The sequence below is a fragment of the Schistocerca piceifrons genome, chromosome 4 (assembly GCF_021461385.2).
Source record: "Schistocerca piceifrons isolate TAMUIC-IGC-003096 chromosome 4, iqSchPice1.1, whole genome shotgun sequence".
In the NCBI taxonomy this organism is placed as follows: Eukaryota; Metazoa; Arthropoda; class Insecta; order Orthoptera; family Acrididae; genus Schistocerca; species Schistocerca piceifrons.
Genome location: NC_060141.1, coordinates 566,752,033 through 566,771,244, shown reverse-complemented (window position 1 = coordinate 566,771,244; position 19,212 = coordinate 566,752,033). Strand labels below are relative to the sequence as shown.

The 19,212-nt window shown below is 39.1% G+C and overlaps 1 protein-coding gene across 1 annotated transcript in view; it reads left to right on the top strand.

Annotated features, from left to right (window-relative positions):
• LOC124795266 (probable enoyl-CoA hydratase echA8) overlaps window positions 1-19,212 on the top strand; it is a 67,931-nt gene that overhangs the window by 8,502 nt on the left and 40,217 nt on the right. Inside the window, exon 2 of the mRNA XM_047259215.1 lies at window positions 18,135-18,388. Coding sequence (XP_047115171.1) covers window positions 18,135-18,388 — 254 coding nt within the window. The remainder of the gene's footprint in view (window positions 1-18,134; window positions 18,389-19,212) is intronic.

The window sequence follows — 19,212 nt, the reverse complement described above, 5'->3', positions numbered from 1 at the left end:
CAGCAGGGCCACATAACAAAGCAACCATGTCATATACTACCTCATTTACAATTTATGCACATTTTTATGTGAGCATGACCACCAAATACAAGGGCTATCCACAAAGTACATTACGTTTTGGAATTAAAAATAAATAAAGTATTGGAATTTTTTATTATTATATACAGATGAAAGCCACACTTAAATACTACTTTTCTACATAGTTGCCATTTAAATTAAGGCACTTGTCGTAGCGATGGACGAGCTCGGAAATTCCTTCGTCGTAAAATTCGGCCGCCTGCGCATTCAATCACGTGGTTACCTCTTCTTGAAGCTGTGCATCGTCATCAAAATGCTGCAAAGCCAACCACTTCTTCATTGCTGGGAATAAGTGGAAGTCACTTGGTGCCAGGTCGGGACTGTATGGTGGATGAGGAAACAACTCCCACTTAAAAGATTCGAGAACTTCACGAGTGGCATTTGCTGTGTGGGCCTGGGCGTTGTCGTGAATCAGCAAGATCTTTGAGCCCAACTTTCCCCTGCGCTTGTTTTGTATTGCTCTTCTGAGGTTGTGCAGAGTTTGGCAATACCTTTGAGAGTTTATTGCAGTGCCTATTTCCAAGAAATCCACAAAAATCACACCTTTTCTGTCCCAAAAGACAGTCACCATCACCTTCCTTGCCGACATTGTCTGCATGCATTTTTTGGGTTTTGGGGGGAATTTGTGTGCCCCCACTGCATTGACTGCAATTTTGTCTCACAGTTCACATGCTTAACCCATGTTTCGTCACCAGTAATGATGCGATTGAGTAATGAGTAACCATCTTTCTCGTAAGCGTCCAAAAACGTTAACGCTGCAGCCATTCGCTGATTTTTGTGAATCTCTGTCAAGATTTTTGGCATCCATCTTGCACAAAACTTGTGGTAACCAAGCTTTTCGGTAATGATTTTGTGCAACAAACTTCGTGAAATTTGTGGAAAACTCATAGAGAGTTCCGTTATTGTAAAATTACGGTTTTCACGGACCGCGGCATTGACTTTTTCGACAAGTTCGGCAGTCACTATGCTGGGTCTTCCACTTCACTCTTCGTCATGAATGTTAGTTCGGCCATTTTTAAATTTTATGAGCCATTGACGCACTCCACCTTCAATGATTATGTTGTCCCCACGTATACTTCACAAAGCTGCCGATAGATTTCTATCGGTGCACAGTTTTTTGCGGTCAGAAACCTTATTACCCTCGCACTTCACACTTCGCGGCATTTTCAATTAATGCTGACATTTCAGACTGTCACAGTAAGTCAACGGAGTACAGCACGAACCTCTCACTAGCACGGCAGGATGCCGGCTGAGCGGTGGAATGCCATGACACCAAGATGGCCGCGCTAGCCCCGCCCCTAACGGACACAAACAAAAACGTAATCTACTTTATGGATAGCCCTCGTAACTGACCACGAAAAGAATGGCCACCACCCAAAGGATTCATCTGAAAGCTAGCAAGTTTTCATTCTTTTTTTGTATGCCTGTTGACAACTCAACACTTCTACTACTCGGTGAGTGGTTCTCCTTTACTCCTAAATTGGTGACACAACATCCAATATTTCAACCACATCAGGCTAAGAAAATACTGCAAGAAGACGTATACTTTGGGTTTCCTAATCTGCTGTTGATATTCTGTATCATATTAATGGCCCAAGATTCTAAGAATCTGTACCTCCTTAGGCAGCCACAGTACTATAACCACCAACTCTCTCTGATGAGTATCTTCTGCCAATACAGCATAAGGTCACCGGATTACAGTGTGTTTGCTTGTCTGTCCTGCTGTCTCATTTGTGCACCCATAGTCTGCTCACTTTAAGTGTATTAGATGAGAGCCTTGTGAAACCCTCTGCTTCAGATATCCTGTTCCATATTTGCCCTCCCTGCTTATTATAATATTAGAGATAGGCTTACAGCCTTTTTAATTAGGCTTTACAGTGCTCCCTCTTTTCAGTGTCTACTGGGAGTAGTTCCTAATTACAAAAACAGACATAAAAACTCTAGTATCAGACACTGGAGGTGTATGAGATGGGTTAGTCTCTAGATGTATCATGATAAATCAAAAGAGAAACATAGCTTAAAATTACATTTTTTGCACCCATTGACATATAAGATAATATAAATTCACTTTTTTATCGATCTATCTAGTTGACTGTACTGACAAAATGCTTTGTACTGTAGTTACCAAGTACTCTCCTTTAATGTTGCAACAATATGAGAGGCATCACTCAAAAGAAAATGTACAACCTATGCTTTTCTGAGCTCAGTCTCTTGCACAACAGAACTAAACAATCTAAGAGAATATTTTCAAAATAAAACAGCTTAAGCTCTGTGATTCCTACCTTGCATACCGTGTAGTATCTACTCATACTCCCCTTGATAAACCTCTTCCTAAAAGAAGAAAGACAGAGTAATGTAATTACACTTTATCAATGTATGTCTACCATGAAGACTGGAGCTCTTCCAACTGAAGAAAGATACAAAAATATGATCTTATAAACACACACATCTGGCATCTAAGCTCACCATGTGCACATTACCCAGAGACAAAAAAGCATATTGAAAATAATAATGTGGTAACTCTCCAAACAACTCACTCTTTAAACAACTTGCAACATGTGCCTCTGCTTGAAGTGTTGTTCTTATTTAGGCTATCCGTAACACAGTCACTTGTTACTAACAAACTCAAAATATGCTCTTTATATTAAGTCTTTTACTTCTACACATCTTGACATCTCATTTGATTTCAGTCTTCGCTGAACTAGATAGTGGCACTTATTGCTTCACTTATTAGATGGCACTATCCTTTCCTCTATTACACATTGTACATGTCCTCCTCAGTAACCATCTATGGAGGTCCGCATGCAGACATCAGTTCCTGCATTAGTCAGTATCTTCTGAAGTAGCTGGTATGTATTTCTGTATATACCTGGCTATCTAAATGGAAGGTTGTCTTCTGATAGCTGCCTGTTCTGACAGCCATTGTGAGCAGGATAACAGGCCCTGTGGTGAGCTACACTTATGACATACATTGGATATAGATAGAGGGCACATCCTTGTTTACTGGGCTGTTTCCTTGGTTCCATGTGGTTCACTATATAGCCTTAGCACCTTCTGACTCCACAAGTGGTGACAGCTTATCACTGAGATGGACCCCTTAGCCTGGTGTGCATGGCAGTGAAAACCTCATAACTACTCCCTTTTTACTGTTATATTTATCCCTCCAAAACTCCACTGTTGCTTATTAGCAGGTATCGGATCACCCTCTTCTATTTCTAATCTAATCCAAAGTTTAGAACTTTATTATGTGTTGCTTGATGAATGTTGTACTGGTTCTTCCAATAGTTACTCTGTTGGGTTTCTACAGGAAGAATTTGTGCAGGCTAATCATATTAGGTTTCTTTCCTGGAAAATTTAAAACTCTCTCCATCTGACCTCATGTTATTAAATATCTTAATTTTCATGCATTTTCCCACATGTTCTACCTGTCAAAAACCTGTCCTTGTTTATCATTTCTCCTTAGTGACATATCCACCTTTCTCAGACAGTTGTACTTTCCATATGTCTTTGTTTTCAAGGGAAGGCCATACCTCATCTGCTGTCCATGCCAAGTCTATCAAAGCATACCCCTGGATTCAGATTGACAGCTTCTCAGAAACTGTGAATAAGGTCTTCTTTCCTCCTTGTACCACACTCTATCTGTAAGTTGCAAAAGAAATCTTTTCCATATTCCCAACCAGGACTGGTAACTTTTATCATGTATGTATGTTCTACCAGCAGTGTTCTTGCTTCTTCTCTGACCAGACTTGTTTCTTAAATTTTTTGGCGCATTCAAGTAAAGTTGGATGAGTGGCATTTAAATACTCCCCCTACTAATTCTATCTCTCCTGCTAAATTGGAAGATTTTATTTTGGATTTTTGGCCCTTTTTTGTTCTGCTAAGCGAGGTGGTGCAGTGGTTGGCACACTGGACTTGCATTCTGGAGGACCACAATTCAACTCCGCATCCAGCCATCCTGATTCAGATTTTCCATGATTTTCCTAAATCATTTCAGGCAAACTCCAGGGTGCTTTCCTTTGAAAGGGCATAGCCAACTTCCTTCCCCGCCCATGCCTAATTGGTTAGGATTGATGACCACACTGTTTGGTCCCCTCCTACAATTCAACCAACCAACCACCCTTTTTTTTGTTTTGTTTTCATAGTCTTTAAAATTGTTGTGAGAAATTGGTTGGCTGTAGTTATCTGTTCTCTGCAAAATCTTAAAGATTACCCTTTCTGCAAAATGCATCTTGCCATACTTTGTTCTAATTACTGTCTCTTTCCCTGGCCTGCTTGTTTCTCTTTTCTTATTTTTTCCACCAGATGCTATAGTTTCTGTTATTTGCCTTAAATTTTCTCTGTCTCAGCTCTCAGGTTGTGCATTATGTGTCACTCTCATAGTTATTTATTCATTCATTGTTGTGTTCTGTAGATGAACATTTAGGGTTGGGGTTGTTTTGGGGGAGGAGACCAGACAGCGAGGTCATCGGTCTCATCGGATTAGGAAAGCAAGTCGGCCATGCCCTTTCGAAGGAACCATCCCGGCATTTGCCTGGTGCGATTTAGGGAAATCACGGAAAACCTAAATCAGGATGGCTGGACACGGGATTGAACTGTCGTCCTCCCGAATGCGAGTCCAGTGTGCTAGCCACTGTGCCGAACATTTAGGGGTGTGAAATAAATCAAGATATACTTTAACAGAGACAATACATTGAAACTTAGTCTGCATATTATTTTAATAATAAGCTATCACTATAATGCTTCATGAATCCAAATTTTAGATAATTTGTAGAAAGAATGGCTAATGAGGTACATTTTAATTTTCTTTTGAACTGATTAAGATTCCCAGTTTGTTGGTTTATGTTAGATGGGACCCTGATGAATACCATTACAGCAGTGTTCATAAACTCACTCTGAACCATAGACCAGGAGGAAAAATCTACATGAAAATTATTTTTGTATCATATTTTAGGACTGTGTATATTACAGTTCAGCTGAGCTGGTTTTTCTTATCAGCTACAGGTACCATTAAAGAGCAAATGTATTGGAAATTAGTGTAAGAATTCTAATATCCATAAAAAGGCCCTCTGCAAGATGTTTGGTTATCAGTTTTACACAATATTTGTACTGGTTGCTTCTGTGGAATAAATATTTTATTTAGTTAGGGTTCATTTCCCCAGAACATAATTCCATGAGACAGTATGTTCCCCCACCCTCTTAAACCAATCAACCAACCAGTGAGGAGGGAAAATATCCAAAATAAGCTAACACTCTTGCCTTTAAGCCAACTCAGTGACAGATACTCCTAAGGGCAAAAAATAATAAACCAAGTTTCTTGATTTAGTTTGTCTATGTAATGACTATTTTAACATGTTACTCAGCTGAATGATAAGGAGGTTTCCACACAGTGTTTCATTGGGTGCATAATCATTAATGTCTACTTGTGGTGCAAGCAGGGAATTTTCATATGTTTGAGTGAGATTAAAACTTAAACTGTTTGCTGTGAACCAGCTAAAACCTGAACTGTATCTGGTAAGGTTGAATTTGGACCCTTGATTAGTATGTTTGTGTCACCAGAAAATGTTACAGTTTTAAATGCTTTTTTCTCCCATGTTTACTCATTCAGTTACCTCATCCTTAAGCATTTTACTTTTCTCCTCCTTATCTTTTCTCACCCCCCTCCCCTTCACCCCTTCCTTTCCTTTTTGGTATCTTTCTTTCTGCTCTCTACCCTCTCTTTCCTTCTCCCTCTCTTCCTCCTCTTGCACTCTTTCTTTCTGTCATTTATTTTCTTCCCTCACTTTCCATAACCGTCTACTGTCCCCTGTCCAATTATCTCTTCTCTTCTGTCTCTCTCTTTTTCTACCCTAGACAAAATGTATTTCTTTTCTCACTGCTTACTTACTTCTTTCTAACTTTGTAAATGGAATTCTTTTCTTTTCCATTGCTTCCTGCCTCCTTCCACTACTGATTGAGCTCTCTTTCATTTCACTTAATGCTCTGTTCATCTGTTCACATACATAATCACCTCATTCCATATTATCAAAATCAAATGTGTGGTTCTCTTATTTCCATTCATTGTTCATGTTGTCATGCAGATACCACACAAAGTCTGTTCAAGCCTATTGTCATCAGCATAGCTCATCAAGTGTAACTCCTCAATTTTATATTACTTATTTACATCACTTAGCTCTGGAGACAAGTCCCCAGAGCCTTCTTTACTTGAGCTCCGCTAATGGCTTGCTTGGGTTGCAGCCACCTTCTTACCTGGCCCATGCAGGGTGCTGACCGTGTCATTCTCTGCAGTTTTGTAAACACCTGTATCTCGGATAATTGATGTAGATTTAAGGGTTACTCGCCCCAATAAGAAATCTGTGATATGAAAATGAATTTAATATCGACACAAAGTGGCTCTCTTGACTAACATCCCAGAAGATTCACTTAATCTGCTCATTAAGTGATGTACATACACAAAAAACTTCCATAATTAATAAACTCTGTCTGAACAGGCTTTGCAAGGTCCAACAATACCAACTGGCCACCGTGTCATCTTCAGCCAACAGGCATCACTGGATGCAGATATGAAGGGGCATGTGATCGCCACACCACTCTCCCAGCTGTTGTCAGTTTCCATGACTAGAACTGCTACTTCGCAGCAAGTAGCTCCTCAATTGGCCTCACAAGGGCTGAGTGCACCCCACTTGCCAACAGCACTGGGCAGACCCAGACAGTCACACTTCCAAGTACTAGCCAAGTCCAACCATGCTTAACTTCAGTGATCTGATGGGAACCAGAGTTACCAATGCGGCAGGGCTGTTGGCGTAATTAACCAGAACTCTGATAAATTATGAGCATAGGAAGTAAAAGCTACACTATTAGTAAAAACAGCTATAATCAAATATTAAGTTTAACATAAATGTGCTCATTAGTTCTAATATTATGTTTGAGAAGTCATCTAATTCTTCTGCAACATCAAGAAACCTACTTAAGAAAGTTATTTAAACACATACTTCGGTTTTCCAAATTTGCTGTCAAACCCTCTAAAACGTAAAGAGCCTATGGTTCTACAGTATTTTATTTCCTCATTACTCAACCTATCCTCCTCCTTCCAATTCCTTTACTATTGACTATCTGACACACACAATCAAATATGCATTATTCATAAAGGGATCTTGCAAACAGGTGTTGCAGATGAACAGGCATGTTCTGCCATCGTAGATTTCTGAAAGGCGTTTGAAACTTAACCATTTTATCAGATAATAATCAAGATACAATCATATGGAACATCTTCACAGATATGCAGTTGGCCCAATGAATTTTTGACTGACAGAACACAGTACATTGTACTGGATAGCAAATATTCAACAGTGATGAAAGTGAAATTGGCCATGCCCAAGGAAGCATAATAGGAACACTGGTGCGACCATACAAAATACACATAAGCAGTGTATCAGAGAGCATCAGCAGCACTAACAAATTGCTCACTGATGATGCTGATGTCATTATTAAATCACAAAGAAATGGAGATAGACTTGGACAAAATTTCCTCTGGGTGTAATGACGGGCAGCTCTCCTTACATGTGGATAAATACAAGATAATACATATCACAAAATAACACCATAATATCCTGAAATATTAGTGGCAAAATCTAGAGTTTGTCACATTATTTAAATATTTAGTTGTAGTATTTACAAGAAATTTTAAATGAGATGAAAATTTTAAATCCATAATCGGTACAAGAACTGAAGGACTGAAATTTGTTGTAAGAGTTCTGTGAAAATGGAAAGCATCTCTAAAGGAAATCACATAGAAGACACTAGTATGACTAGTTCTAGAGTATAAATCAAGCCTTTGGAGTTGTTATCAAGTAGGAATGACAGTATAAACATCAGAAGAACTCAGAGATACACTACTATGACTGTAACAGTTTCATATAGCTCATATAAAATTGTTAATAATGTAGAAGTAAAGGTAACAACTCACCGAAATAGTGGAGACACTGAGTCACAGAGACACACACAAACATGACTGCAGCTTGACTGGGATCAGCGGTTGTGTGAGGTGAAGTGAGAGAGTGGAGAAAGGAGGCAGGGAGTGGGAGGGACCTTTGGGGAAAATTGGCTAATAGCTTGGAGGGAGACAGCAGTTGCATGAGATAGGAGACAGTGGCACCAGTGAGTTGGGTCAGCACATGATGATGGTGATGATGATGATGATGATGAAATGGGCTAGTGGGCTGCTATAGGTGATGGAACAGGAAGGGGAGGCTGTAGGGACGAGGTGAGTAAAGTTATGGTGCTGGGGCAGGAGGAGGTGCATGTGGCTCTAGCTCAAAAAAAGGATTTCTCTGAAAGCTAGCAAGTTGTCAGTTTTATTTATGTGTATGTTGTCAACTCAGTGCCTCTACTATTTGGTGAGTTGTTACCTTTACTCTTAAATTATGTACATTGTATTATGACTCATTGTTATAATATTCATATATATTGTAGTGGGAATGTTCAGATATTTACAGGGTGACACTTATTGAACTATATGAAAAAAACATAAATTAGTTACAAACTATGGTGTGCAGACACTTTATTCAACATTTAATTGTCACTACAGATATTTGGATTTAGGTTATGACATGTTTGAAATGCCTGCCATCATTGGCAATGATTTGGCGCAGACGAATAATGAAATTCTTCATGACCTGCTGAAGTGTCAGAACATCGATGCTGTTTTGACCTCCTGAATGGCTGTTTTCAGCTCAGCAAAGGTTTTGGGGTTGTTGCTGCACACCACATCTTTAATATAGCCCCACAAAAAGGAGTTGCATGTGTTCAGATCTGGAGAACACGGCAGCCAATTGAGGCCCCTGCCAGTGGCCTCTGGGTACCCCAGAGCTAGAATGTGGTCCCCAAAGTGCTCCTCCAAGACATAAGACACTCTCCCGCTTTGATGTGGTCAAGCTCCGTCATGCGTGAACCACATCTTGTCGAAATCAGGGTCACTTTGGATAATGGGGATGAAATCATCTTCTAAAACTTTCATTTACTGTTCTGTAGTAACCATGCCATCAAGGAATGTCGCGCCAATTATTCCGTGACTGGACAATGGACACCACACATTCATCTGCTGAGGGTGAAGAGACTTTTCGATCATGAAATGCGGATTCTCAGTACCCCAAATGCGATAATTTTACTTATTGACCAGTTCTGTGGACAACAGTGTTGGCGAAACGGAACCTCTGTTCCATGGCCCTGGGGACTAATGGCTCATGGTATTGAATTTTGTATGGGAAGAGATGCAAGTCTTCAACAATTTCTCAGTGTCTCCCGGTTGATTCTCACCTGTTGTGCAGCTCGTCTGATTGATTTCCCGGAGCTGATTTGAAACACAGCACATATCTTCTTGATGTTATCAGGCATTTCCACACATTTTGGATGACGAATATTGCCAATACTGTCATCATAAACACTACCCGTTCTCTCAAACTTGTGAATCAGATTCTTGATTGTTAGCACACTTGGGCCAGCTGTCTTCAGCTTGAACTTGGTCACAAACTTCCTGTGAGCCACAGTTGGGCTGTTATTGCATGCATTGCATAGTAGGCCTTCACAAGCACTATATGCTCAGGCACTCTGTACCATGACATTTTCTCATGCAAATGGCTGACAACAACAAGGTGCGTACACATTCACACTAATTCCCATCATGGCCCGCCGACAACCTTGCAGTTTGAACATTCTAACACAAACCGTTCAGAAGTTATGATGATTTTATTTCATATAGTTCAATAATGGTCACCCTGTAAATGCAAATTTTTGGGAGAATGGCAGTGGTGTTTCCATGAAAACATGTTTGTTGAATTACAGAATGGGTATTGAGGAAGACTGTTCAACATTTCTGTTGTCATTGTCATATATGTCACACAGGGATTCTGAGAATAAGATATGATAGATTATGGTGCATAGAGAGACATATAAACACTAATTTTTCCCCTCAGTCAGTTGCATTGTTAGCTGCAACAGACAGAAGGTGTGCTTTGTTGGTGTTGCACATTTTACCGATTTTAATTGAGATAAACTCATGCTGCATTGTTCTTCTTCAGCATGCCAGTGTAGAAGTGTGCACAGAATCAGCTAAATGAAAAATCTGTGCAATGCACACTTTTATTTGTATGCAGAGGGATTCAGAAAAATGTAGATGCTCTTTGATAGTTAATATCTTTGCAATTTCATGAGGTAACATAGTCCACTGTTTTTCTCAACAGATCGTGGTGTGCGTTTTCCAGCAGATGACAGTGCACCAATGAATGCAGTAAGATTTTCGTCTGAACAATGCACAGCCATATTGTAGTGGTACTGGAAGTACAAAAACATGATGGAGGTACAATGACAATGATGTAATGTGCACAGAACTCAGCCACCAACATGTACAACAATTTATCATATTTATTTGGGATGATTTTGAAGCCAACGGTACTCTTCAGGATGTGCATAAGAAAAAGTCTGGCTGATCAAAAACATCAGTAAGTCCAACTTCCAACATTGCTGTGTTGCAACATTTTTTTAGGCCACCTCAAAAATCTGTGTGAGCCAATCAAGCGTGCAATGAATTCTGAAGGCTGCAAAGTGGAAAATGTACATTCCTAGATCACTACACACCATGAACAAGGATGACCCAGATCCAAGGATGGAGTACTGTGAGTGATTTGAAGGCATGCTTTGGGAGGATGAACAGTTTTCAGGGATGTTTATTTGGTCTGACAAGGCGCAATTCAAACTGAACAGTACTTTAAACTGCCACAACTGTATATATGGGCTCCTGAAAATCCTTACATTCCCATGGACAAACATGTTAATCTACAGGGTGTTAATGTGTGGTGTGGTCTGTCATCGCACGGTTTGATTGGCCCATTCTTTAAAGATATGTAACTAGTAAGGTGTATTTTCAAATGCTGCAAACATTGATTTTACTTGCTATCTGAGAGGTGTTTGGAAATGAAAGATTTTTACCTACAATAAGATGGTACTCTGCCTAACTACCATAGAGATGAAAATATACCTGGGCAATGGATAGGTCGAAAAGGAACTTATGAATACCCAGAACGGTCTCCGGACCTTACACCTCTTAACTTCTACGTATGGGAAACCATGAAAAATGAAGTTTATCAACAGAAGCCAGCTACAATGAATGAGCTACAAGAACCATCGAGGCGTACTGTGTGGCTATCACACTGGCAACACTGACAGCTATAGTTCGGGTAACAGTTCAGTGGTATTAATGTTGTTTGGCTGTTAATGAGGGTCACTTTGAACACATAAAATAACCTTCCCTCCATGCAGTAATTGTAACAGTGTGTCATTTTGTTCCATTCATATTGACTATCAAAGAGTATCTATATTTTTCTGGACCCCTCTATGTAAAAGGCGACTTCAGAATTTCCTTTGTGTGCCAATTTGAAGTTTTAGATTTGCTTATTCTACCATTCACTTTGCTTCTGTGTGATCTTTCATTGATTGTATCAATACCCATTTGTATTGTGAAATTTCAAACATTCGTGAGTGTTGCAATAAACTCATACTGTTATCATCAACTTAAACTTAATGGTGCTCTTTTAAAATTTTTGAGACCAGTGGGCCTCTCATGATTCAAACCAATCATTTCATAATTTAATTGTATGGTTACATTAGAAATAGTTTATTTTTGAGAATTTTTGGAGACTTACAAAACTATATTTTTGTAAGTTTCCAGTACGATTGTTTTGGATACGCAATTTATTTTGCAGCAAATCAGCGTTTGTGATTCACAGTTCTGCCAAAGAATACATCATCCCCAAATATCACTGTATTTCAATGCAAATAAATGTGCATTTTTGAGAATTTTTGGAAGCTCTGATTATCCTTCGCATAATCTACGAGCAATTTGTAGTAAATCGGTGTTTGTGATTTAGTTACTGTAGTAGTAATTCTAACTAACATATTGTGTTACATCCTTTTAGCTCAGCAGATTAAAAGGTAATCACCAGGCTTAATTTAAAGTTATTTGTTCACTGCCTTGTAATGCACTGCATCATCCAAAATGGAGCGCCCCTGTGAATTCTGTTGTCGAACAATGGATGAATTGGTTGACATTCATAAACAGCGGGAAATTGCCCTGACTACTGTCAAAAGATTGGCAGGTGCTGTGAGTTGGTGTGTTGGAAGAGCTCCTGAGAGTCGTGTACCTGCGATACCAGTACCAGAGATACATCAAGTACTATCCTCTTCTGTAGATCCTGTCTCCTCTGCAGAAAGTACTTGATCTGTCATTACTCATCCACTTGACTGTGAGTGGCATGTCAGCGGTAGATCTAGGCATCCTGTACAGGGTGGATGGGGGCCGGGGAGGACTCAGGTTGTTGTACCAATCCCCCTAACCAATGAGTTTGAGGTGCTGTCTCTCGTATAAACTGAAACAGAGCCAGTGGGACTCACTTCACCTCTTTTGGGGAAACCTGTTTTGTTCAGTGTCAAGAGGAGGCAAATGCTAAATGGTAGTGGTCTGTTAATCGTTAGCAGTTCAGGTATATCGTAAATGATGGTACCCCTTAGGGAAATGGCAGCAAGGGATAGGAAGGACACCAGGTGCACTCAGTGTGTATGCTTGGGAGCCTCATTCAACATGTTGAAGAGGCTATTCCAGTGGCCATTAAGAGAACAGGGTGCAACCAACTGCAGAATGTGGCACATGTTGCAACAAATGATGCCTGTCTTGTGGACTCCAAGGTCATATTTGAGTCATTTCAGCAACTGGCAGAGAAGGTTGAGAAGACCAGCCTTGCACAGGGAATTTAAACGAAGTGCACAATTTGCAGCATTGTCCCCAGAACTGATCATAGCCATTTGGTTCTGAGTCGAATGGAAGAAATGAATGGGAGCTGTAATGGTTCTGTGACAAGCTAGGCTGTGTCTTCCTGGACTTGTGCCATAGGGTTGAGAATTGTAGGGTCCCCCTAATGGGTCAGGTGAGCACTAAACATCAGAGGCTGCTACTCAGATAGCTGACTATGTGTGGGGTGCACACATGGGTTTTTTAGATTAGATGACTCTCCATCCAATCCATATAATGATAGCTGTGGGAAACCCAGAAGCGTCAGTGCTGGGTCAAAAGAAATGCTTTCCTTAGTTGAGAGTATTAAAATCCTAATGGTAAACTGCCAAAGCATTTGCAACAAAGTGCCAGAGTTTGAGGCACTCATGAAAAGTTGTAAAGCTCACATAATACCTTAAATTAATGGCAGTGAGATTTTAGGCGAAAATTTAAGTGTATGTGAAAAGTATAGGCAAATGGACATGGAGGTGGTATGTTTGTTGCAGTAGACAAGAAACCTGAATCCACCAAGATAGAAATTGCAGATGCATATGAGATTGTTTGGGCAAGACTCAGTATCAGGGGTGTGCATAAAATGGTAATTGGATCCTTTTATCACCCACCAGGATTATCTCGTGATGTAACCAAAAACTTTAAAGAAAACCTTAGTTCACATGTACATAAGTTCCCCAATCATACTGTAATTGTTGGTGGAGACTTTAATCATCCAACAATTAATTGGGAAACTTATTGTTTTGTTAGTGGTGCGTGTGATAAGACATCCTCTGAAACATTACAAATGCCTTCTCTTAAAAGTGCCTAGAACAGATAGTTAGGAAATATATTGGATCTAATGGCAACAAATGGACCTAAACTCTTGGAGGATGTCCACATTGAAACTCGTATCAGTGACCATGACATGGTTATGACTACAGTGATCACCAAAGAACAAAGGACAACTAAAACAAGCAGAAAGATATGTATGTTCAGTAAACTAGATAAAAAAAATCAGTAGCGTCATATTTCAAAGAGGAACTGGAAACTTCCAGTACAGGGCAGGAGCTTGTAGGAGAACTATGGCTCATGTTTAAAAGAATAGTTGACAATGCAACTGGACAGATATGTACCTAGTAGAACAGTCCATAATAGGAGGGAACCTCCATGCTATACAGTCATTGTAAAGAAACTTCTAAAGAAACAGAGACCACTGTGTAATAGGCGTAAAACAAAGTGTACGGCTATAGATACAGAGATGCTGAATGAAATAGGCATGGCTGTCAGGATATCACTGTGTGATGCCTTCAATGACTACTGTAGCAGTATATTGGCAAATGATCTTTCACAGAACCCAAAGAAATTCTGATTGTGTATAAAGGCTGTTAGTGGCACCAAAGTTAGTGGCCAGTCCCTAGCGAATGAGACAGGAACTGAAATTGAGCAAAAGCTGAAATGCTTAATTCTGTTTTAAAATGTTCCTTTACTGAGGAAAACGTAGGAGAATTGCCCCAAATTTAATCCCCAAACCACTGAAAAGATGTATAAAATAAGCGTTAGTGCCAGTGGTGTTGAGAAACAGCTGGAATCATTAAAACTGAGCAAAGCTCCAGAACCCGATGGAATCCCTACCAGATTCTATAGTGAATTTGAGGCTGTATTAGCCTCTCTTCTAACTATAATCTATTGTAGATCCCTCAAACGAAAAACCACACACAGTTCTTGGAAAATAGCACAGGTCACACCCATCTACAAGAAGGGTAGTAGAAGTAATCCACAAAACTTTCATCCAATATCCTAGAATTCGATTTGTTGTAGAATCTTAGAACATATTCTTAGCTCAAACATAATGAAGTATCTTGAGCAGAATCATCTCCTCAGTGCCAACAGCATGGAACTCGAAAACATTGATCATGTGGAACCCAACTCCCATTTTCTCACATGACATACCGAAAGCTTCAGATCAAGGCAGTCAGATAGATGCAGTATTTCTTGATTTCTGAAAAGCATTTGACTCAGTATCACACCTACACTTATTGTCAAAATTACGTTCATATGGGGTATCAAGTGAAATTTGTGACTGGATTGAGGACATTTTGATAGGGAGGACATAGCATGTTATCTTGGATGGAGAGCCATCATCAGATGTAGAGATAACTTCAGATATACACAAGGGGAGTGTGTTGGGACCATTGCTGTTCATGTTGTATATTAATGACATTTTACACAATGTTAATAGTAAAATCCGGCATTTTGCTGATGATGCAGTTATCTATAATGAAGTACTATCTGAAAGAAGCTGCATAAATATAGTCAGATCATGATTGATTTCAACATGGTGCAGAGATTGGCATCCTATGACTATAATATCAATGGCTCACACCTGGAATTGGCCAACTCATACAAATTCCTTAGTGTAGCACTTTGTAGGGATATGAAATGGAATGATCACATAGGTTCAGTCAGTGGTAAAGCAGTTGGTAGACTTCAGTTTATTGCTAGAATGCTGGGTAAGTGCAATCAGTCTATAAATGAGATTGCTTACAAATCACTTGTGTGACCCATCACAGAATATTGTTCATATGTCTGGGAACCGTACCAAATAGGGCTAACAGGGGATATTTAACATATACAGAGCGGGGCAGTGTGAATGGTTACAGGGTTTTTCATCCGTGACAGAGTGTCACAGAGATACTGAAGGAACTGAACAGGAAGGCTCTTGAAGATAGATGTAAACTATTGTGTGAAAGTTTATTAATAGAGTTTCAAGAACTGGCTTTGAATTATGACTAGATATGTACTACAGTCCCCTACATACCACTCACAGAAGAATCATGAGGATAAGATTAGAATGATTACTGCATGCACAGAGGCATTCTAACAATCATTCTTCCCATGCTCCATACATGAATGGAACGGGAAAAAACCCTAATAACTGCTACAATGTGACATAACCTCTTCCATGCACCTCACAGTGGTTTGAATAGTATAGATGTAGATGTAGAAGTAAATGAAATAGCACAGATAATCTCTAATTTAAGTTTACCCTCTACAGTGCACTGTGCAGTGGCTTATTTAGATTTGTGGGTGTGATGAATGAGGCCTTTATCTTTATTCTGCTCATTACCTTTCTTCTGAATAATCTTTTCTCTGTTCACTTGCCTAAGAATCAGTTCTGCTGACCAAACCAGCATCTCCGTGCCTCATCTCCTGGACCAGGAATCTTAAGAAGCTTCATAATGCTTGAGATCCCAACCACTTGGCCTGCATAATTATTACATGTTTGTGACTTCCATTTGAAACTCTTTGTTGTTGGTTGGTTGAAAATTATTTTCTCTCATTACACCCAGAAAGTTGATATATTCTCCATAATTTCTTAAGAATTGGTCACTTTCTGCAGGTGAACTGACAGCTTTCAGAGCTTCCTGTGGACAGCTGAACAGCAGAAATTGTCATTTAGAAGCAGGTGTAAACCTTTTGTAAGTAAGAATGCAACTGAATAGATTGAATTGGGACACTATTTTTGTGAATAGAAAGCATTACCTTATTACACAGTCTGTAATTTGCAAAACAGTTCTATTTATACAAATTTACTTTAATTGTGTGTAGGGAAGGATACTTTGTGTACCGCTGTCAGTCCCCCCCCCCTCTCCTGTTCCAGTCACGAATGGTTCATGGGAAGAACAATTCTTGGTAAGGTGCCATGTGAGCTCATATATCTAATTTTACTTTCATGATCTTTTTGCAAGATGTGCATTGGCGGAAGCAATATATTAGTTGATTCTTCTAAGAATGTATGCTCTCTGAAAGCAGATCATGATGCAGAACATCTCTCTTGCAGTATCTACCACAGGTGTTGGCTGACCATCTCCATGATGATTTCACACTTATTTAATAAACCTGTAATGAAACACACTGTTCTTCCTTAGATCTTTTCAATTCCCTCTATTAGTCGTAGCTGGTACACATGCCAGACTGACAACTATTTCCTTTGTGAGTTCGTTACACTTCCTGAGGATACTTCCAATGAATCTCAGTCTGACATCTGCTTTATCTGCAATTAATTTTATGTTGTTGTTCCACTTTAAATCATTCTAAACACATACTCCCAGATATTTTATGGATGTGACTGCTTCCAGTTTTATTACATAATAGATATAACATTTGCAAAAGTGATCCTTTGATCACTGTATGCAAAAAGAATTGTAATTTAATAAAGAATTGTCAACCAGGACTCAAGTACACTACTGCTTTTGCAGTACTTAACAGACCCTGTACTGACTGAGCATTGTGGCCACAATAATCCAATCCTCCACAGAAACACCCTTCCTAAAACTTTTCACTGCTTACAGTAGTTGCTTTGTTCTTTCCCCCTCAATGTGCCTGTGGTTGCTTCCTTCTTTTCCCTGTGAAGGTGCTTGTTTAAATTCTCTGTCTCTGAGACTTCTAAATTGGATGCCCACAAACAGTTCCTCAAATGAGACATTTCAATGTCTCAAGACTTGAATTGTTTGTAAGAGCTTGTGAAGGAAAATTTCTCAGTTGCTACCTAGAAATTGATCATATATCAACCATCACAGGGGGAAAGAATAATTATATTTACTTTCAGAAAGAAACAAACACTGTCTGAACAGACTGTAGAGGCCCAATGCTACCGACCGGCCGCTGTGTCATCCTCAGCCCTTAGGTGTCACCGGGTGCAGATATGGAGGGGCATGTGATCAGAGCACCACCCTAATGGCCATTGTCAGTTTTTGTGACTGGTGTCTTCTACTCCTCAATCAAGTAGGTCCTCAATTGGCCTCACAAGAGCTGAGTGCACTCTGCTTACTAACAGCACTTAGGAGACCTGAACGGTGACCCATCCAAGTGGTAGAAAAGCCCAATGGCACTTAACTTCAGTGATCTAATATGAACTGGTGTTACCACTGCAGCAAGGCCATTGGCTATATTTTATTTCATAACATTATAAAAATTAAATGACTGCAGGAACAGATTTATATCTGTAATTATCACTTTTCCTATTTGTACATAATTCACTTAGGCATGTGCATCAGTCACAAAATTTAAACTGTTTATTTGTTTTTTATGTTTTTCATCTAGCTATTGGACAAATGTCATGGTTTTTAGCTGCAGCATATAAGTTTGGTGGATTTCTATGTACTTCCATTGAAGCTGTAATTGCTATGTGTCTTTTGTGACTTTGTTCTTTACTTAGAGATAATTGAAATAACCACATTTTCAGATGAAATATTGGTGGACAAAGTATTTGATGTAACCACTATTGGTATCAATAGACCAAACAAGAGAAACTGTGTAAACCCTGAAGTTGCAAGAAAACTCCGAGCAGCTGTTACAAATTTTGAAGATGACCCTTCTTCCTCAGTTGCTGTTTTGTATGGTACTGGAGGCAACTTCTGTTCTGGATTTGATCTGGAAACTTTGGCAGAAGTGAAGAGTTTTGAGAATTTACGCAAGGAAATTGCAGCAGGAGGAATGGTGAGCACTGGTGTAACCTGATAGTATCAAATATGAAAAAGAAGAAAAGAAAAAAATTAGAATGAACCTCCTCATTCACAAATTAAAACACTGAGCAGCAATTCATCAATTACAGTTATAAATAACTCTCACAGCAGAGAACATTCCATTGCCTTCATACATCACTCAAACTATATTTTATGCAGGTCTACTTCCTTTAATGATAATCAAAAGGCAAGTAAATTTTGTCATTGAAATTTTTGTTAAACACATCGAGGTGCATAAAAACCTCTTCAGGTGCAACTGTGGGTGTCTTACCTTTTTCAAATGTTATTTAAAGGATGAGAAAAAATTAATAGTTTATTTTCTAATTATTATGAGATTTACTTTGTGTGAATGCTTAATAGAATTTAAAAAATATATTTTCTGCTGTTATGTCTTGAATAATGTCCCACTTATCAACTATCAGCCATCTGATGAACTGGACTAGTGCTATCTTTAGATGTATTAAAGATAGAAAAATTAGAAATATATAAAACCATTAAAAAAGTGTAATTGATCTCATTGTATATTATGGGAGTAAAATTAACTTATGACATTAAATCAAGGACTATTAGGAGAGGAATCTGAAACAATGGTGGAATCACAGCTGCAAATTTAATTGTGGCTGTTTATCCATTAATTCCAAAATATATTTTTTCTGTCTGTCCAACTGCAGTTGTTCAAGTTTTGATGGTTTTAAAATAGACTCTGTTGTGATTTTGGTACTGGAAACATGTACGTCATACTATGTCATGTATCAGATGTGCATCATGTTTGTGTCCTCCTCGTTCTGTTTTCTACCT